A 22700-nucleotide genomic window follows, 5' to 3' on the forward strand; every position below is an offset into this window, starting at 1 on the left:
TGCTTGCATTAATTTTTTTGGAAACAGAAACTTTCTGTAGTTGTCTTTTGAGAACAATATCACATGAGATGGATTAACTAATTTCACCTTTATTCAACTTGTTTTTGATCACAGTGGATCTTTGTTTCAAATCAATAGGTCACTACCACTATCTCAAGGACAACTTGGGATGAACAGTAAATGCATGCCTTGCCAGTGACACTCACTTACCATGATTGAATTAAAAATAACAGGAATTCCAAACGACACCTTATTTCTCCTCCAGCAGGACGTCATACCAACAGACTAAGCTTAGGCTCACCAGGTATCCATACATATATTTCTGTGGATGGGAAATAAGAATTGATCTTTCAACAGAGTGTTGAAAGCCCAAGTGGCCTTCCTCTGTGCTGCTATAATTCATGACCTTATATTATATCAACAAGGACTCCCATTACACCTTTACTGATTGCTACTCAGAATGGCCCATCTCACGATGAATCAGTGTCAACTTCCTCAATGTTCACAACCTCAAGAAGTGTCAAACTTTTTGTAAGACTCAGTACCATACAATGCAGTATTTATATCCACTGAGCCATGAAGGATGGCTTTTTAAAGCCATAACAGATAGGTTTTTAAAAACAGATTGAAAGGAGAATTTCCGACGTAAATGCTCACTATTTTACTGCAAAAATACATTTTGATTATCAAACACAATTACTGTAAACATTATACAATCTTGAGAGATTTCTGGTATTAGGATTAGTCAAGGTTTATAAAAGGATGACATTTCCTTTTCATTTTCCCAAAATGAAAGCTAGAATATAGAAATACACATCTGCCAAGATTATATAGTATTTGCAAATCAACAGAATTTTAATCAAGCATTGTGCAACTCAATCCATTTGGGAATATAAGGGTCTTATTAAAACTGGCTATAGAACATAGAACAGTACAGTACAGGCCCTTCAATCATCTATGTTATCTCAGCTTTTTATCCTATTCTCAGACTAACCTACATTGTACTAACTTCCATGTGCCTATCCAAGAGTCGCTTAAATGTCCCCAATGTGTCTGACTCTAGTATCACTGCTGGGTTCGAAATGTCACCAAGCCTCCTCATTCATACCAAATACTTTTCATGAAATCCACAAAAGACAGGAGAATAGCAAAGGCAGAAATACCACCATTACCATGTTGTGGGAGAAAGGCAACAACTGTCAGAATCACTTTGTTGTCCAATACAAATGAAAACATTATGCAGGTTTGACCTTTCAAACAGAATTCAACTACAATTAGGTACACAACACCCTAGATACCCTCTTAAGTGACAGATGATTTTTCTCTTCTTTGGTTATTAATCTCTGGCAGAAATTATGAGTACAGAGTAATTATTTCCACAGTGTTTGAGAACATGTCCTCCAGCACTATGCCATTCTGACTTGGACTAAAGCGTATTGAAGTCTCCAAGTTTTGGGTCACCCAGGTTAAATTTAACACCAACTGGAGCAATTCCCCAGTTCTTTGATATGTTTGTGAAGAACATGCATGCACAGATACAGAAAATTATGTTTTTATATTGGAGAAAAGAAGCTTGAAAAGACAACATTTAAAGATAGGAAGAAAAGGTGGATGCATTTAGAGCATGAGTTGAGCATAAAGTCAAGATAGTCAAAGTCTCTACCACTGATGGCGGTAGGAAAATGTTAATTCACTTCAAAGCAGGTTATAAGACACATATGCAAATCTGTCCAGAATGAAGCACAGATTTGCACATTATTAACTGCCTCACTCAAGACTACAAGAATGGACGATATGGGAAAGTAGGAAAAGCTGAAAATGTGTTGCTGGTTAAAGCACAGCAGGTCAGGCAGCATCCAAGGAACAGGAAATTCGACGTTTCGAGCCAGAGCCCTCATTAGGAATGAGGAGAGGGTGCCAGGCAGGCTAAGATAAAAGGTAGGGAGGAGGGGCGATGGAGATGTGATAGGTGGACGGAGGTCAAGGTGAGGGTGATAGGCCGGAGTGGGGTGGGGGCGGAGAGGTCAGGAAGAAGATTGCAGATTAGGAGGGCGGTGCTGAGTTCAAGGGAATCGACTGAGACAAGGTGGGGGGAGGGGAAATGAGGAAACTGGAGAAATCTGAGTTCATCCCTTGTGGTTGGAGGGTTCCCAGGCGGAAGATGAGGCGCTCTTCTTCTGCCTGGGAACCCTCCAACCACAAGGGATGAACTCAGATTTCTCCAGTTTCCTCATTTCCCCTCCCCCCACCTTGTCTCAGTCGGTTCCCTCAACTCAGCACCGCCCTCCTAACCTGCAATCTTCTTCCTGACCTCTCCGCCCCCACCCCACTCCGGCCTATCACCCTCACCTTGACCTCCTTCCACCTATCACATCTCCATCGTCCCTCCCCAAGTCCCTCCTTCCTACCTTTTATCTTAGCCTGCCTGGCACCCTCTCCTCATTCCTGATGAAGGGCTCTGGCCCGAAACGTCGAATTTCCTGTTCCTTGGATGCTGCCTGACCTGCTGTGCTTTAACCAGTAACACATTTTCAGCTGTGATCTCCAGCATCTGCAGACCTCACTTTTTACTCAAAGTAGGAAAAGCATCAGTTTAAGAGAGGACTGATTAAAGTCTTGATTGGTCAGCTCTGATTTCTCTTGCCAGAACTTCCACCTAAGGTGGCTTATACCAGTTAAGATTTCATTCTGGTGTTGCAACATACCATTCTCTATTTCCAAGTTTGAAAGACCAACCCTGCAAAAGTACTGAGTGCAATTCATTCCAATCCTGTAAAATTACAATACTTATACATGCAATACAAATTAAAACAGATCTCCACAGGTTCACAATACATTTTCCATTTTTATTACAGCTCAAACTAGCTTTAACCATTTTTTCCCCCAATTTAAACAGAAGAGGCAAGATGTACATTACACTGTTTAATCTGAGCAAGCAGCAGGATGAGAGGAAGAGCTTGAGCAATGACCCAGGCAGGCCTTTCCTTTTACTGGGGCCTTATTTTTGCTCAATGATGTAGATCTTATCTCTTAAACTTATCAAGCTAATAAGCAAACAAGCTGATCTGGCAAAACAGTGGAACTTGATGAAGCACAGTATAGCTACAAAAGGAAGGAAGCTGGATGGGTCAATGAGCAGCGGGATGCTTGAAAAGGTGGATACAATGCCACATTCCAGACATTGTTCACAGATTGATTGCCTCTCCTCACTCTGTCAGGCTTCCTCTCCTATCCACTGACAAAAGAAAGGTGCAATCTTTTAAAAGCCTGTGCTTTAATTATTTTTCCACAATCTCCTTTCATGCACATCACTGAAAAATTATGAACTTGTGCACCAAACAATTTGCCGTACAGAAATCAAAAGAGAAAATGCTGGAAAATTTCAGCAAGTCTAGCATCAGTAAGGAGAGAAAAGAGCTGATGTTTCAAGTCTAATCGACCCTTTGTCAAAGCTAAAAAAAGGAGAAATAGGGAGGTATTTATACTAGTATTTTCTTAGTATAAATACCTCCCTATTTCTCCCTTTATTTAGCTTTGACAAAGGGTCAGTTAGACTCAAAACATCAGCTCTTTTCTCTCCTTACTGATGCTTCCAGACCTGTTGAGATTTTCCAGCATTTTCTCTTTTGGTTTCAGATTCCAGCATCCGCAGTAATTTTTTTGCCATACAGACAACTTTCCTTCCACTTTTATGTTACAATTCCTTACTTAAAAATCAAATTTTTGGTGATCCAAGATGGCGGCAATCTCGGAAGATCACACTGCAGAGCTCCGCACCACAGTGCAAGCTGGATGGACACTTATCCCACCCTACCCGGATCACCGCAATATCCTGGGGACTCTGGAAAGGTCATGGGTTCCCAGAAAACTTAAAAATCAACTTACCTTGGTTTTTGCCATACAGGGATGCCAAAGAAGAGAGGAGGACTGTCCGACACCAGACCCGCAGACCAGCCTGAAGGATCCTCGGACTCTAATTTTTTACCAGGCCCTGGTGAAGGAGCTCGTGAAAGATGTTGGGTAAGTAGATAGCGGAGAAGCTGGCCCCGATCTCGATCATGCTGCAGAAGCATGATCAGCAGCTGGGAGTCCTGCAGAAAAGAATCGCAGTGGTGGAAGCTGATAGCGGTTTCTCTAGGAATGGATCCAAGCCCTGGAGACGCAGGTCTGTAATTTGCTTGAGCAAGTTGATGACCTTGAGAACAGGGGCAGGAGAAAAAAATATTTGGATCGTTGGACTGCTGGAGGGTAAGGAAGGTGAATGGCTGGTAGAATTTATTGAGGATTGGTTGCTGAAATTGCTTAACTTTGAGGCTGGAATGAGAGGCTCGAAGATCGAGAGGGCTCACCGGGTCACGGTGCAGAGGTCAGGTCTGGGTCAACGTCCACATCCTATTTTGGTGCAGTTTCATCATTATAGAGATAAGGAGAGAATCGTGGAAGCTTTCAGAATCCGGGGAAAGATCCGACGGCCCTAGTTTACTAGAGTTCTAAGATTATGTTCTTCCAGGACTTCTCAGTGGCTGCGATCCAAAAAAGAAAATCCTATGCCGGCATCAAGAGAAGACTGAAGGAGCTTGGGATCCAATACTCTGAAGTATCCAGTGGTGCTTCGGAACACCTTAGATGGATTTGTACATCTCTTTGACACGTGAACAAATTAACTTAATCTAAACAATTTAGTATGTACAAATAGCAGTGGTGTTTGGGTGTGCCTTTATTTTTTTCTTTTTAAAAAAAGAGAAAGTCCAGCGGGTGCTTTCATTTCCTATCTTTTTGATTGGTAATAATCTGGTCTAAACTATGTTTGGTGGCGGTTGAGATATACACTTACAACTTCTAAGCTATACCAAAGGATGGGTGGGGTACCTCCCTTTTTTTGTTCAAAATTTCTTTATTCACATTGCTACTCCTTGTGTATTTTCTCTCTTTTCTGCTTGTGTTTGAGTTACAGCTCTAGCTTGGAGGAGGGAAAATGGGTTGGGATGGCTAGATGGCTACTTAAGGGTAGTTTATGCCTAGTTCAGGTATTTAAATGCCTGGGCTGCAGTATTAGCAGCGGGACGGGAAGTTGGGTTTTGGGATGTGTAGTTGCCCCATTTGGGCAGGGGGTGAGTACCCTTATTTAGCGCCGTTGGCACTTTACACATTGGTTTCGTTTTTGTTGTATATAGTTTTTGATAGCTTTGTAGGTTTGTTCATTGTAGTGGTTTTAGTTTATGTAGATTTTATGTTCAACGAATCTTGCGACACTAAGGCTCACGAATTGTGGTTCGAGTTCCTCCTCTCTGGAATCTAAATGTTACTGCAGAAGGTTATGGCTCATGACTTAATTACATGGTGCACCTGGAATATCAAGGGGAGTCACTCACCAATTAAGGGGAAGAAGGTACTTTTGAGTCTCAAAAAGGAAAAGGTGAATATTGCTTTGATACAGGAGACACACTTGGATGATAGGGAGCATTTGAAATTAAAGAAGAATGGCTTTGATCAAGTTTACTTTTCATCTTTTGATACCAGAGGTAGGGGAATGGCTATATTAGTTCAGAGGAATGTTCCATTTAAATTACTAGATTGTGTTAATGACACACATGGAAGGTTTGTAACTCTCAAAGTCCTGATAAGCAGGGAAGAATATTGTATTTTAAAAGTTTATTACCCTCTAGCCTATCCCCTCAAATTTCTGGTCGATGTGTTCTCTAAATTGATCAATCTCGAGTCCCAGCATATCATTATAAAGGGAGATTTTAATTGCCTTATGGATCCCACAGTAGACAGGTTGCCCAAAGAAAATGTGGGAGATACTAAATGAATATTTTGCATCAGTATTTACTGTGGAAAAGGGATATGGAAAATATAGACTGTAGGGAAATAGATGGTGACATCTTGCAAAATGTCCATATTACAGAGGAGGAAGTGCTGGATGCCTTGAAACGCAAAAAAGTGGATAAATCCCCAGGACCCAATCAGGTGTACCCGAGAATGTTGTGGGAAGAGAGAGAAGTGATTGCTGGGCAAACATGAAGTTGGCAAACATGCTGCCACTGTTTAAGAAGGGTGGTAAAGACAAGACAGGGAACTATAGACCGGTGAGCAAGTTGTTGGAGGGAATCCTGAGGGACAGGATGTACATGTATTTGGAAAGGCAAGGACTGATTCGGGACAGTTAATATGGTTTTGTGTGTGGGAAATCATGTCTCACAAACTTGATTGAGTTTTTTGAAGAAGTAACAAAGAAGACTGATGAGGGCAGAGCATTAGATGTGATCTATATGGACTTCAGTAAGGCGTTCGACAAGGTTGCCCATGGGAGACTGATTAGCAAGGTTAGATCTCATGGAATATAGGGAGAACTAGCCACTTGGATACAGAACTGGTTCAAAGGTAGAAGACAGAGGGTGGTAGTGGAGGGTTGTTTTTCAGACTGGAGGCCTGTGACCAGTGGAGTGCCACAAGGATCAGTGCTGGGCCCTCTACTTTTTGTCATTTACATCAATGATTTGGATGCGAGCATAAGAGGTACAGTTAGTAAGTTTGCAGATGACACCAAAATTAGAGGTGTAGTGGACAGCAAAGAGGGTTACCTCAGATTACAACAGGATCTGGACCAGATGGGCCAATGGGCTGAGAAATGGTAGATGGAGTTTAATTCAGATAAATGCAAGGTGCTGCATTTTGGGAAAGCAAATCTTAGCAGGACTTATACACTTAATGTAAGGTCCTAGGAAGTGTTGCTGTACAAAGAGACCTTGGAGTGCAGGGTCATAGCTCCTTGAAAATGAAGTCACAGATAGATAGGATAGTGAAAAAGACGTTTGGTATGCTTTCCTTTATTGGCCAGAGTATTGAGTACAGGAGTTGGGAGGTCATGTTGCGGCTGTACAAGGCATTGGTTAGGCCACTGTTGGAATACTGCGTGCAATTCTGGTCTGCTTCCTATCGGAAAGATGTTGTGAAACTTGAAAGGGTTCAGAAAAGATTTACAAGGATGTTGCCAGGGTTGGAGGATCTGAGCTACAGGGAGAGGCTGAACAAGCTGGGGCTGTTTTCCCTGGAGCGTCGGAGGCTGAGGAGTGACCTTAGAGAGGTTTACAAAATTATGAGGGGCATGGATAGGATAAATAGACAAAGTATTTTCCCTGAAGTCAGGGAGTCCAGAACTAGAGGGCATAGGTTTAGGGTGAGAGGGGAAAGATATAAAAGAGACCTAAGGGGCAACTTTTTCACGCAGAGGGTAGTACGTGTATGGAATGAGCTGCCAGAGGATGTGGTGGAAGCTGGTATAATTGCAACATTTAAGAGGGATTTGGATGGGTATATGAATAGGAAGGGTTTGGAGGGATATGGGCCGGGTGCTGGCAGGTGGGACTAGATTGGGTTGGGATATCTGGTCGACATAGACGGGTTGGACTGAAGGGTCTGTTTCCATGCTGTACATCTCTATGACTCTATGAGGCCCCCCCCCGCCCCCGGTACCCTCTGCACAAGCTAAACAATTAGAGGATCTGTGTGTGGAGTTCGGGTTGGTGGACGTCTGCGGACATAAAATCCCTGCCTGTAGGGTGTATATGTTTTTTTTCCAAACCACACATATGTTACACCAGGATTAGCTTTTTTCTGACCCCCATGGCAACCTTGGACTTGGTGGCATTGTGTACAATTGGTAATATTACCACCTCCGAACATGCCCTAATGTACCAGCTGGTTAAGATTCAGGACGTTACTTGAGATGCAAAGAAGGCATTTGACAGAGTTGAGTGGTCGTTCCTTTTTTATAGTCTGGAGTGGTTTGACTTGGGCGCTGGCAAATGGATCCCTTTATCTTTAAAGATAACAAGTTTGTGGAGTACTTCTTTAGGGAATTTTGGGCGTTCCTAGGCATTAATTCAGGTTTAGTTTGTAGCCCATCTGTCCATTGGGAAACAGCCAAAACCTATGACAGGGGGCTAGTTATTTCCTAATCTGCCAGAAGGCAGCAGAAGGGCGAACTACAACATCTCCTCAAAGCACAGCTGAAGGCAGCTGAGAAGGATTACTCTGACAGGCCCACATTGGTCAAGCTACAGACGATTACGATGCTGCGGTCTGCATTGAATTCCGTGCTCACACAGACAGCAAAGAAGGAGCTTACTTTCGCAAAGCAAAGGTTATAGGAGCATGGTGACAAGCCAGGCAAGTACCTAGCATATCTCGCCAGGAAAAGGAACGTCCCTCAAGCCATTATGTCAATTAGGGAAGGGTCTGGGAACCTAACATGTGATTCCAAAAAGATTAATGTGCCATGCCAGAGATTTTACAATAAGTTAATCAATCTGAAGGTTGTGAGGAGGGACGGGCCAAGATGGAGTCCTTTTTCAAGGATCTGAAGCTCCTGGGCATGACCCCCAAACAAGAGGCTTTTCTCAATGCCCCCTTTTCACAGCAAGAGGTGTAGGAGGCTGTGAACTAGCTTCAGAGTGGAAAGGCGTCTGGTCCTGATGAACTTCTTAGTGAATTCTATAAGGAATTTATAACGTATCATCAGGTCCGATGCTCAATGTGCTTAATGACATACAGTCATGATAGAGATGGCAGGAGACTGAGAGGCCAATATTTCACTTATTCTTAAAGAAGGGAAGGTCCCGGAAGACTGTGCTTCATACAGGACAATTTCACTTTCTAAGACTCTTGCATTAAAGCTGGAGACCGTGCTATCTTCTATTGTTAAAGAAGATCAGACAGGCTACATAAAGGGCCGCAGATCCTCCAAAATGTCATGAGGCTGTTTAATGTAATTCAAACGTGCCAACAACAGTCAATACAGGGATGAGTGATTTCTCGAGATGAAAAGAAGGCATTTGACAGAGTTGAGTGGCTGTACCTTTTTTATCGTCTGGAGTGGTTTGGCTTGGGCAAAGCCTTTCTAAGATGGGTAAAGGTTCCTTATAGTGACCCTCTTGCAGTGGTCACCACCAACTGGGTATGATCAAGCAATTTTGACATTTTTAAGGGCAACCAGCAGGGCTGTCCCCTTTCGCCACTGCTTTTTACGTTGGTGATTGAACCATTAGTGGAAGCCATTCGTAGGGATCCTAATATATTGGCTCCAGAAGTCGGGTCAAAATTACATAAGATTTCATTATACATGGATGATGTCCTCGTTTCTTTTGTCTAATTCAGCAGTTTTGGTGCCTCGCCTGATACAACTAATCAGCACGTTTTGCACCTTTTTGGGGTAGCAGATTAATTTTGCAAAGTCAGAGGCTATGCCTGTGGATGGTTTTACGAAGGTGCTAGGTCTTGAGGGTGACAATAGATCCCCATTTAAGTGGTCACAGGGGCGTTTTGTGAATTTAGGCATATTCATCACTCCAGTTCTTGATCAGTTGTTCAAAGCTAATTTTGTTCAATTATTTGACAAAATCAAACAAGATCTTCAAAGATGAGAGGGGCTTCTGGTCTCATGGTTAGGTCAGATAGCGCTTATTAAGATGAATATTCTCTGTTTGTTGTACCCTATACAGATGCTCCCCCTGATTTTCCATAAGCAAATGTTCAGGAGTCTGAACGGCTGGTTCAGCTCTTTTATTTGGCATCATAAGCGGCCCCTTACTAAATTAACTAAACTGCAACTGCCTCTCAGATTTGGGAAGTGGATTCTACAGGACATTAACAACCACTAACTAAGCTCACTTTTATCTTACGTGAGTGATTGGGTTTGTGGGGACCCTCTTTCAATATGGTTAGACATCAAAACCTCTCAGGCAGAGTGCCCCCTTACTAGCTTGCTGTTTTTGGTCAAAATGAGGACAGTTCGGGAATACTGCCATAACCCAATAGTTATCAATGCTGTTAAAGCATGGAGGGCAATTCGACAGAGGGAAGGCAATATTGACAAATCATCATCTTACGTCTATAGTGGGTATGGCAAGTTTTCAACCAGGGATGATAGATTCAGGATTCAATCACTGGGCACTTAGGGGTGTGTCTTGCATGGGCAATTTATTTGAGGAAGACACAATGATGTCCTTTGATCAGTTAGCATGGAAATACGAGCTATCTAACAGGGACTGCTTTTGTTTTTTTCAAGTTAGGGATTTTATTCAAAAAAAGGAGACTACACTTGTGACTGATCCCTGCAGGTTTGACAGAGGGGAGAGTGCTCAGTGCTAAAAGTACATTTTCTGTCAGCACTTTATATCATCAATTGTGGGTGTCTCCTCAGATGAGTTCGATCGACTCGACAGGATGTGGGAGTGAGCTACGCGTTGAGGTCTCCTTAGAGGCATGGGAAAATATTTGGGAAAACACAAGAAAGATATCAATTTGCAATAGGACCCATGCTTTACAGTCAAAGATTCTCCACAGGATCCACATGGCTCCAGATCGTTTGTCAAAATTTAAACCGGGGTACCTTCAACATGTCCCAAGTGCAAGGTTGGTACGGGCACTCCTACTCAGCATATCTGGTCCTGTGGTAGGCTTCAAACATACTGGAGCGCTCTGGCAGATACAACGGAAGGTATATTGGGTGTAAGGATGGAGAAGGACCCAATCTCTCTTCTCCTTGGTCTGCTCAATGTATTCCCTGTAGATGCGCTAAAGAATAAAAACTTTTCAACATCCTCACTTTCTGCACAAGAAAGAATATCTTGTTCAGTTGGGTATCCGAAATTCCTGCCGGAATGGCGGAAGATTGTTATGGAGCATATCCCCTCAGATTTTCTCACAAGTATGGTACGCCACAAGACTGACAATTTCTATGAGACATGCTGACCATTTTTGGAATATCTGGACACAGATTTGTCTGTCACACTAATAAGGGCTTTATATAGCTGTAAAGATTGTGTTTCATGAGTCCAATATCCAGAGATTGAATATATGAATATGGGAAAAATAAGCTCTCGATATTCAAAAGGGAGTGTTTTGTTTGGTTGAGCTGAGTTATTATTAGTTATTAGTTTGTTGTTGGTTATTATTTATTTAGTTAAGTAGTTAGTTGGAGTTTTTTTACATATATATATATTTTTATTTACATATTTATACATTTGTACATGAGGGTGGTTGAGTTTTATTTCATTATTTTGGTGTTCTTTCTTTGTATTGTTTTGAATTATATTGTTTTGTATTTGTTGTAATAATAAAAAATCTATTTCTCAATAAAAATATATTTAAAAAGCAAATTTTTCAACTATCAAGCACAGTACTTTTGAAACTTTTTAATAAATCTGAATATTTGACTATATCATACAGGATCTTCAAAGATATTTCATTTCATAGGAGGGACTTTCAGGATTGTGTGTGAAATGTAATAAGCTTCCACTCACCTAAATTAGCAAAATCTCTCTTTCCTTCCTTAAATTTAACAGTTTGAAATTGGCCCATATAGCTGCCAGAGTCCTCCTAATCAGCAAACCCCTTAATGAATGAGGAAGACTACTAATTTGATATATCCACCATGCGGTTGGAGGAGTGCAACAGCAGAAAGGCATTACCAACTGTATTTTGTTTAGGCATCCTTCATCCATTACAAACTTAAACTCATCTAAAACTCTGTTGGCTGTATTCCTGATCCAGCATCTGCAGTCATTGTTTTTACCTAGTTGATTTTAACCCTACTGCGAATCCTCTTGCAAGGATGCCTGCCTTGAAGAAGTTTTCCTCCTCTCCTCGGATGCTGCCTGAACTGCTGTGCTCTTCCAGCACCACTAATCCAGAATCTGTATTCCTAATCAGACCAGCTCGTTCACCAATCACCCCTATGCAAAGTAACAACATTCAGACATTTCTTGAATAGGAGCCAATGCCAAAAATCTTATCTTTGTTTTCAAATCCAGGCAAGGACTCTTCTCTCCTTATCCCTGTAATTTCTACCAGCAGAGGGATACCTGCTCTCCTCTTGCACGTTTCCAAAATTACAATTTACGCTGCAGAGGCCCCAAGCTATGTTATTCTCTCATTAAACCTCTCCACACCTCAATCCTCCTATAAGTCATTTAAAAATCTCTATCTTTTGGTCTTAACTCTTGGTCATCTGCTCAAGTATCCCGTAATGGGTGCTACGCTTAGTTTGATAATGCTCCTGCTGCAGCATAGTTTTTGTTCCAGTTAAGACCTCTGAAGAACATAACTGATACATTCCTCAATGAAACACTGAAAAGCTACTGCTGCAACCAAATTAATGTAGCGGCAACATCTTTGAAGATGGGATTACAGATGTCCAGCTCATACTGAAATAAATATTAGAATCCAAAATTGAATTTTTCTTTCTCTCCACAGTAACCTTTTCCGGAATTTGCAATGCCAAGCCTCTAAGTTGGGTTTCTACATCAGCTTTGCATAATTCACCCGGCTAACAAAATCATAGATTTGGTAGAACAAGAATGTGGCACCCCTACTACTAAGGCAATAACATTATCAGGAGAAACACAAATACAAATATACTGACAGTCACTCATTTAGAAATCGGAACTTGAGAATCTCCTGCTGTTTGAGTGGGGCATAGGGTGAGAGCAACAGCAGCCTCCCCACTGCAAGGGAATAAGTGCTAAAAGAAATGATGGGCTTGGGAAATAAAAATGTCAAGAGGGCCTTAGAAGTGGTAGCTTAACACAGCTTTACAGGGAGAGAAGTGCCAGATTGAATTAACAAGGGAGAAGGTTCCCAGTATAAACTAATGTGCAGAGGATTTAACAAGAGGAGAGCTCCCATGAAAGGATGAGGAGCCAGATGGAGGACTACACTGCTGAATTGAGTCTAGACTAGGCAGTGCTTTGAACTAAGGAAAGTGACTGTTGTGATACATTTGGAGTAATTTACATGCTGATTATTCTGTCAAAAATTTAAACTAAAAATAGAAACAAAACAAATGAATCATAGTCCGACTTCATACTGAAAACATCTAATGGAAGATATTTCTAGGGTTCCCTTGAAATGTAGTTCTTATTTATTTCAAGATTTGAACCACATTTGTTTTAGCTATTTCAACATTTACATTTCTTCTCAGTATTGCACATACTTATTATCATTTTCTGATTATACCATTTAAGCTCTAAAGCCAGTGAACAGACACACTTTCAGGACTGGGTTTCCATTGGTTCCTTGTTTAGAAGCAATCAGTCAAGGGCTCTTGTGGTGAAGTGATAATATCCCTACTTTTGAGCCAGGAGGTTCATGTCCTACCTGCTCCAGAATTACGTAATAATACCTCTGAACAGGTCGATTAGAAAATATTTAGAAGCAATTGACCATTTTCTAGGTTGGCATGTGTAAAGACCTAGTTGAATCTTACCACATACTTCCTCCATCACAGCCATTACTCAACTCCCAACAGCCCAGTAAGCTGTTATGGGTTGATAACATATTATATAAAAAAATACAGGACTCAAATCATGAAACAAAATCTCAAAATATCAATGTCCCTGGTATATTCTCCCCCATTTCTCCCCTGAACACCTGAAAATCCAGACACATCATGGGTTACAGTTCCACAGTCACAGAATATCTTTTGATACTTCATCTAAATAGGAATTCCTCATTTACTGGTCTAGACATTTAATGTCAGCTGTCTGTCAGCTGATGGGAGAGCATCCATTCTGCTCTTATATATTGTGTGCACACAAGCATTTTGTATGACAAGGATCACTGAAAGTCAGTTACGGCTATTCACTGGCTGATTTTCTCTATGTAGCCCCAAAATAAAATCAACTTGAGCTGACAACAGCTATCGCAGTGCACACAACTCATTAATCTGGATCTGTCGTACTCAATCCCACAAAGGACTTAACAATATACGGATCTAAGTGTGGGGTAATATTGAGAAAGTTTGCACAGGATTCACCTTATTTATCACAGCACTTAAACATTCATCATGGAAAATGTAACAAATTTACGTTAAGAAATGTAATTATAACTGTAATAATACAAATCATTCTACCACTAAGTTCCAGTAGTACACTACACAGTGCAATAAAAATTAAGTCAGTTATAACATGTTAAAAGCATTCTACAAGTATAATGCAATAAATTGCTAAAAAGTTATCCATGAACCTCTATTCGGGTACACCAAATTTACTTCAAAGCCTCAAATCGGTTAAAGCTCTTCCCATTCTTGGACAAAATTATCTCAGATTATCCATTATTTTAATGACATAATTGAAATTATAATACTTGGGGCTGAAGCTTTAAATCAATGTGTCAGAGAACAGTTTGGCCTTTGAAGCCACACTTTTAAAATACTGTAGCAAGACAAATCAATGAAAGAATATTTTATAACAGAGCCTGAAAACTTCTTCACTGTTCATGTGATTGTGATAGACAGTCTGGCATTATTAAAATCATTTAAATATCAATATTAAAATATCATTTTCATTCACATTTTGTTCTTACTAAAAGCAAGGTTTTGTAGTAGTATGAAATGGAACTTTTTAGTATGCTTGTAAATGAATTTTGCTTTAACCACTAGTATCTAACACCAGTAGCATTTTCATCTCAATAATAAGTTCGGAGCTTGTTTTATGAAGGAAGGTTGATTCTTCAACCATTGGAATGTAGAAGAATGAGGGGTGACCATATTGAAATGCAGCATGTTAAGGGGACTTGACATGTTGAATTTTGGGGTGTTTTCCCTTGAAAATAGGTCAGAACTAGACAGCACACCTTAAGAATAAGAAGCCTCTCTGAGAAGACTGAGAAAATGACATTTGCTTTTCCTCTCAGAGTGTGCTTGTCTATAGAATTTCCTTGGAAAAAGTGAAGATTGCAGATGCTGGAGATCAGAGTCGAGAGTGTGGTGCTGAAAAAGCACTGCAGGCCAGGCAACATCCGAGGAGCAAGAGGTTCAACATTTTGGGCATAAGCCCTTCATCAGGAATGAGGCCAGGTAGAATTCCCTTCCCCAGAAGGTTGAGGCATTTCACTGAATTTGTTCAAAGTCAAGCTAAATAACGTTAAAACAAAATCACACAACACCAGGTGATAGTCCAATAGGTTTAATTGGAAGCACTGCTTTCGGAGCGCTGCTCCTTTACCAGGTGGTGCTGGTGTTGGACTATCACCTGGTATTGTGTGATTTTTAACTTTGTACACCACAGTCCAACACTGGCATCTCCATATCAAAGCTCAATAACAGAAAACAGGTCAGAGGTTTTGAGGAAAAAAACAAGAAAGTGGAGTTGATGCCACAATCAGATCAGCCATGATGTCATTGAGCAGCAGAGCAAGCTCAACAGACTAAATGGCTACTCCTGCTACAAAAGTCCTGTGTTCTTTTGTAACAACTTACATGAACATGGAGCCTTTAATGTTATGGAATATTCGAAGGTACCTTGCAGCAGTAGCAGAAAATGGGCATAGACAGGCCAAGTATTCTACTCTCGAGTGCAACCATCCTATGATTCTGTAATACAGCAATATTCAAAATAAACAATGACATCAAGGCGCAAAGAAATATTAGGTCAGATGATCAAAGTGGTAAATTTTATGATCATAGCACCTGATTTTAAAGAGTGTCTTAAAGGAACAAAGTGAGGTGATGAAGCGGAGAGGCTTAAGAAGGGTACTGCAAAGTTCAGGGCCCAGGATGCTAATTGCACTATGACCAAAGATAAAGAGATTAAAACTGGGGATGCACAGGAGGCCAAACTTAAATGAGCACAGAAATCCTAGAGGATTGCTGGAATGAAGGCAACTATGGAGAAAAAGAAGACCAATGCCATGGAGAGATTTGAAGAGAAGATTAAGAATTTTAAAGTCAAGATGTTGCTTGACCAAAAACAACTGTAGATTAGCAAGCATGGTGTAATGCATGAAGGCGACTTGCTATGAGTTAGGACACAGATGGCAGCATTTTAGATGACCTCAAGTTCAGTAAGGGGAGGTGGAAAGCCAAATAAGAATAAATTGGAGGAGAGTCTTGAGGTAACAAAGGCACGAATGAATACAGGAATAAAATGATTAGTGCACCAAAATAAAATAGCATCAAATTTTTATATCAGATCCTGACGTATGGTGCTATAATTATAGTTTCTTTCCATAAGAATATTTCATATGCATATTTTAAAATTCAAATTATCTTCCTCTACACCACTCATATCAGCTATTTCCTTCAAGCATTGCACAACAGACACTACTTGGTCAATACACTGAGAGGCTGGTTTAAACCACTTGTTTGTATTTGATCACCTAAATAACCTGTTGGAAGCTACTGCCATTCTTCCACCTGCAATAACATTTGTTAATGCTGGGATTCAAATACAAACCTCTTTAAGTCATGGCTTTTTATAATGTGAATAACCTTCAGTAGCAATGTATAATTCTCTAGATACCTAGCCCAGTAACTAATGAGTTAATTTCTGACAAAACCAACTACCAGTTGCTTCAACAAAGAAAAACTGACACGACGAGAAACCAGAAATCAAAATAGAAATTGCTGGAAAAACTGGCAGCATCTGTGGAAAGCAAGTAGAAATTACAGACTGTCTTCTGTCTCTACGCAAGTGCACACTAAAGATTAAGAATTTTATTTACATAGACCTATGTTCTCTTGATGCAAAAATGCTACACAAGATAATAACACAGGTGTATGGGATTCAATTTTAAATATAGTCTGTATTATTTTTGAATTAAATATTAACAATAAGTTCAAACAGGTGATAGGTAACTCATTCTATCATTTAAATACAAATGTGAGAATTAAATAGTGGTTCTTTCAGCTTTTATAACAAATAATTTCAAGCATCTATGTCTTGAGATGTCACCAAATGAGCTTTTCCACTTATCAAATTTTAAAGGCGATATGCCGCTTGCCACTACAGATAACAAAGAAATATCAAATTCATAGGTTTTTTTTGCCAACTCAGCATCCAGGACTAACCCTCAGCATCTGGCATACACGATTCAAACCCGACTGTGACTCCCTGACTCCCTTAATTCTACCTAACTTTATCATCTATGGATAAAGGTCTGAACATGGCTAACATTGCAATACAGTTCTCCATTTGATCACCGCTTTGCAAGGCTTTCTACAAATCAAATGACACATTTGACAGTCATCTTTTAGAAAAGGAACAACTTGTCCAATTCTTGACAGGTCCTGAAATGTATTAAACTCCCATTTACTTACAGCAGTCCCTATGATTAGCTACATGCTTGCATAAGACTCATTGTTTCGATACTTAGTTTCTTCCAAAAGGGCATTTGAATTAACATGTTGAAACCATAAACGTGTTTGCATTTGTCAAAGTCAGTTATGGTTCTGCCTAAAATGTGGAGACGACAAAAAATGATCTGCAACATGAATTGGAGGTTTGAAACGAAAAGTGTTGGGTGGCAGAAGAGCATGTTTTGAAGTTTCAAGTTCCTATACATTTATGACACAATTAAAATATTCAAAATTAGGGCAAATATCTGACAACTATAAAAGCTTTCCAATAAGGGCCAAACAGTAATGTACAGTTCTCATTTCTAGTCAAATTAACGATTAAAACCCCAACTGAAGACATTATTTTCATTTCATACAATTCAAGCACTAAGTTAGTGCTTTACACAGCTGAAACCCAAACAAATTCAGCAAAATGAAATACATTTATATACAACCTCGCAAAATTGAAGTCTCCTGCTGCTTGCATAATGCACACTTAACATATTTTTCCAACCTGCAATTACAAGCTTTCCAGCACCCATCATGTGGACTGCTGAATACACATAATGTAACTGCCATCTCAAAGCTAATTGTCTGGGCTTTTCTCGCTTCGAAAAGGAAATTGAATACAATCCATTAAGGGCTTGCATTTGAGTGCTAAAAGCCCTTCTGCTATGGAAAACACCTCAACTTTCAACCTCCGTGTCAATCAAACATCATCAGTTATTAAAATTTTTTCCTAACTGACTTAAACGCAGCACAGCAAAGTACTTGTACTTCATGAATTAATTGTTTTCCACCTACACTAATAGACGACCCTACTAACCATTCCTTAGCTTTGATTTGCAACCCAGTGGCATGTCCTCTGTCTACTTATTTTTGCAGAAGTGTTGGGTTAAAGCATAACTACTGGTTAAATTTTCAGAACATGTCTAAACTATCAGATTTTACACAATTTCAAAGAGCAGAATGCTATCAATGCCATACCATTTTGGTAAGTATTTTCATCAATGCTCTCACTGCTGGACTGCTCAAGAGGCGAGATACCTTTCTTCTGGCCGCGAGCATATCCTTTCGATTTGGCAACATAATCCCTATGTGATTTTCCATAAGGACTCATAACAGGTGTTGAAGTACCATCACGCTTTGAGAAAATACCACTAAAAAACCTGAAGAGTTTGTGCTCCTGGGAACTGGATCTCACAGCACCTGTTAAAAAGCTATCCTTCCCCATCTCCAAGTTTTCAGAAAGCTTGTGAATGTCACTGTTGTCTAAAGTCCTATTCTTTCGTTTTCCCCGCTCCCACCGCCCAGGCTCAGAGAGTGGATCAGTTTTGTTCAGGACTTCCCCAACATCCAAGGTGTTTCGTTTCTCATTTGCTACAGATTCCCCACAATAAGGCTCAAGCTTTTGGGTTCTGAATTCACTTTCAACCTCGCCACCAGAGAGACAACTAGAGCTGCCATGATGTTTCTCCTTTGATAACGCTTTAAACCTCACTAGCTCCCCATTCCAGTGTCTGAAGCTGAAGCTTCTTCTGAGTAAACTTGGGTGCCTCTTGTCTGTTGCCATGGACATTGGAGGTGTTTGTTTGATGGCATCTACACAAACAGTCGAATAATCAGGTAGCAGAGGTGAACCCACTGCTGGAGCTACTGACAGTAAACTGTGTTCTTCTTTTGGAACAATGTGCTTAGAGAAATCAAGCTCTGAACCAGGAGAGGACATTGTGATTAACTCCTTGTTCCCCAAAGGACTCTTTAATGAATCATTTGAGTTTCTCTTGATGGTTGTCTCAATTTTCTTCAAAGCAGACTTGCTACCTGCCCTTGGTGATTTCCTTGGATAAAGCACTTCTGCATTAATGGACTGTAAAGGCACCAAGTGCTCCTTTACACTAGCAGCTTTGGCTGCATCCCATCTCCGACTGCCTTCAGCGCAAGCTCTGCCTTCTTGTTGATCCTTTCCCCGGTTTGAGATATTGACACATTCTCCTGATTCAGGCCCTGTCACCAAGCTCTCTGTGCAATGTGCCCAATTTTTCTTGTTTTTTAATTCCACATCCACAGTTGCCAGCATACTACTTGGTCGAGCTGAAGTCCCATCTCTGCACCTCAGTGTTACCAAGTCTTTGGTCGGATTGTCTTTGAGCTTGAAGCCCAGATCCTGGGATCGCCTGGCCACCTTCAGCCTGCCCAGTTCCAGATGGCCAGTGCTGAAGGTGCGAAAGCTCCGAAGATTCGCTTCTGGCTCAAATTCATCATCTGTTTCACCGCTCTCTGCCAGGCACTGACTTCCAGGCTGATGGGTGTCGTTGGTACAACCTGGTCGCTCCGGAGGCCCCTCGGATCGAGGGGAAGGAGAGGATTTGCTACCAGCCTCGGCTGTGGCAGCCTCCCGTTTGACAAGAGTGAGGGAGATCCGGTAGACAGTCTTCCTCTGAGGAGTTCCTCTCTTCAGCATCTCGGGATATGGCTCGTTGTCCAGCAGGTACATGGCTCCTGCCACCCTTCTTTGTACCTGAAATACCCAACAATAGCAAACACAGCTGAGCAATATCCAAAGACAGACTGCTCCAAAGGAAGAACATCCAACAATGGATAATTCAACTGAGGAACATCCAACATGAGACTGGCCCCAATTGCGTGTGTGGTTGAGTGTATATAAAAGAGAGAGAAAAATCACTTTATGCAGGATGCAGCATAGACACAGAGGCAGGTGTGTGAAGAGCCAGAGCTCGGGAGCCGAAAGCCATCGATTCCCTCCTTCCCTTGGCAGTTGCAAACATGCGGCGGTGTTGGTTCAGGCTTGCATCGCCCGCCTTCGAACAGAGCGGGGGCACCGAATTCCTAGAGCGGATCATCTAGTTCGTAGCATGCGCAGCATCACTGCAATGAGCAGAGAAGCGAATGCGTTCCGCCACCCCGGCGTGTTACAAGCACCGACTCCCGGGGGCGGAGGATCAGACGCCGAGAGACAGAGAAAACTGCAAACGCCGGCCTGGATTTCTTCTACAGCGTGGGCATGGACTATTAAAGGACCTTTTAGAAATAACGTGCAAGAAATCTGGATGTTATCGCAATGCCCGGGGTCTGCTGCAGATCTTTTCCAAAGCGAATTTTATAAGTTACTTAATGGGAGGTTTCACTGATTCCTGATGAAGGGCTCCTGCTCGAAACGTCGATTTTCCTGCTCCTCGGATGCTGCCTGACATTCTGTGCTTTTCCAGCACCAATCTAATCTTGAGGTTTCACTCATTTTCTGAGCCATCCCCCAAAATCCTGTAGTTTCTGGTCTGTAAACTCAGCTAACTTCACTTCTGATAGCAACCGAAAAATAGCCTGCGATTTACTGGCTCATCCAACTCCTGACTTGGTTTCTAGTAGAGGCATTAACCATTCATTTTAAAACCTTCATTAGTATTGAAAGTTATTAACAATTGTCAACGACCTGCATTATTCTCACACAAGTTTTTTTTTGAAAAGCTTCAATAACTGAAATGGAAACTATCTTCACGAAAACTAAGAAAATAGTTCCAAAATTAAACAGATCTAGGCGGACAGGAAATCAGAGTTTACACCGTCAAATCTGATATAATTTGATCAGCCATGGTACAGTAAACAGGCTTGACGGCCCAAATGGCCTATTCTTTCTCCAACCCCTTGTTAAGTTAGAATGTTATATGGGGTAATTAGAGTTCTGCAGGCAAAGCTATCAAGAACAACTTATAGCTAGATTGTTCCAAACAGTTTCTGAGAGGGATGATCAAAAGAGGTCTCTTTGGCAATCCCTTGGGATCAAGGATGTGTTGGTTCAGTGGATTTTATAATGGTTGACAAGCTCAATGCATGATCAACAGATTCTGCAACATGCAGGGTAGGTGGTGCTTGAAGGGACAGATACAGGAGTTGTTTTGAAGAATTGTGCACTCAACCCTACTTCTGCATGTTCCTAACAGGGCCACAATGTGAAATCTTCTCATTTGGTCAATCAAAAACAGACTCCCATAAATCCCTGATCAGGGATTCTTTGAGTATGTCTTTAAAATATTTGCACCCATCCTCCTGGGAGTATTCTGCTGTAACTATGTTTCAAATAAATGAGCTGCATTGGGACTATGATGTCAGTCATGTGAATGACATGTCCCACCCAATGTAATTTTGCTGAGATGCTGTGGATATTGGCTTGGGACTTCCTTTCTTGCCATAAATTTTAACAACTTTGTGACAGCACTGCTGGTGTGCTAAGATGACTTTTAGGTGACTGATTTACCTAGCTGTCCAAGAAAACAGAGATCACTGCCGCCAGGCTATGACTTTAGTCTTAAGTTTGAGACCCTGATCCTCAAATACTGTTCTCCTTAGTCAGGTAAAGGTGAGGCTGGACGTTAGTGATGGTGAATAATTTTGCAATACACGTTTGCTTGCATTGAGCAGACACTCCCAATGTACAGAAAATGACCCCCATTTCCCATGATTTTGTTGTTGATCTTAATCTATTAGTTGAAAATGTGTTACTGGTTAAAGCACAGCAGGTCAGGCAGCATCCAAGGAATAGGAAATTCGACGTTTTGGGCATAAGCCCTTCATCAGGAATGAGGAGAGTGTGCCAAGCAGGCTAAGATAAAAGGTAGGGAGGAGGGACTTGGCGGAGGGGCAATGGAGATGTGATAGGTGGAAGGAGGTCAAGGTGAGGGTGATAGGCCGGAGTGGGGTGGGGGCGGAGAGGTCAGGAAGAAGATTGCAGGTTAGGAGGGCGGTGCTGAGTTGAGGGAACCGACTGAGACAAGGTGGGGGGAGGGGAAATGAGGAAACTGGAGAAATCTGAGTTCATCCCTTGTGGTTGGAGGGTTCCCAGGCGGAAGATGAGGTGCTCTTCCTCCAACCGTCGTGTTGTTATGTTTTGCCGGTGGAGGAGTCCAAGGACCTGCATGTCCTTGGTGGAGTGGGAGGGAGAGTTAAAGTGTTGAGCCACGGGGTGGTTGGGTTGGTTGGTCCAGGCGTCCCTGAGGTGTTCTCTGAAGCGTTCCGCAAGTAAGCGGCCCGTCTCCCCAATGTAGAGGAGGCCACATCGGGTGCAGCGGATGCAATAGATGATGTGTGTGGAGGTACAGGTGAACTTGTGGCGGATATGGAAGGATCCCTTGGGGCCTTGGAGGGAAGTGAGGGAGGAGGTGTGGGCACAAGTTTTACATTTCCTGCGGTTGCAGGGGAAGGTGCCGGGAGTGGAGGTTGGGTTGGTGGGGGGTGTGGACCTGACGAGGGAGTCACGAAGGGAGTGGTCTTTGCGGAACGCTGATAGGGGAGGGGAGGGAAATATATCCCTGGTGGTGGGGTCCGTTTGGAGGTGGCGGAAATGACGGCGGATGATACGTTGTATACGGAGGTTGATGGGGTGGTAGGTGAGAACCAGTGGGGTTCTGTCTTGGTGGCGGTTGGAGGAGCGGGGCTCAAGGGCGGAGGAGCGGGAAGTGGAGGAGATGCGGTGGAGGGCATCTTCGATCACGTTTGGGGGGAATCTGCGGTCCTTGAAGAAGGAGGCCATCTGGCTGTGCGGTGTTGGAACTGGTCCTCCTGGGAG

At 41.8% G+C, this 22700-nt stretch overlaps 1 protein-coding gene across 4 annotated transcripts in view; it reads right to left on the minus strand.

Moving 5' to 3' along the window:
- The window catches only part of agap1 (ArfGAP with GTPase domain, ankyrin repeat and PH domain 1), a 788284-nt gene that overhangs the window by 472599 nt on the left and 292985 nt on the right, over positions 1–22700 (minus strand). For 2 of the 4 annotated variants that reach the window (XM_060827600.1, XM_060827599.1), the window contains exon 1: positions 18107–19026. The exons of the other annotated variants lie outside the window; for them this stretch is intronic. In XM_060827600.1, the coding sequence (XP_060683583.1) occupies positions 18107–18848 (742 nt within the window). In that variant the 5' untranslated portion in view covers positions 18849–19026. Of the gene's footprint in view, positions 1–18106; positions 19027–22700 lie in introns of those variants that run through there. 4 annotated transcript variants of the gene reach the window in all.

Source organism: Hemiscyllium ocellatum, chromosome 7, assembly GCF_020745735.1.
Source record: "Hemiscyllium ocellatum isolate sHemOce1 chromosome 7, sHemOce1.pat.X.cur, whole genome shotgun sequence".
Classification (NCBI taxonomy): Eukaryota; Metazoa; Chordata; class Chondrichthyes; order Orectolobiformes; family Hemiscylliidae; genus Hemiscyllium; species Hemiscyllium ocellatum.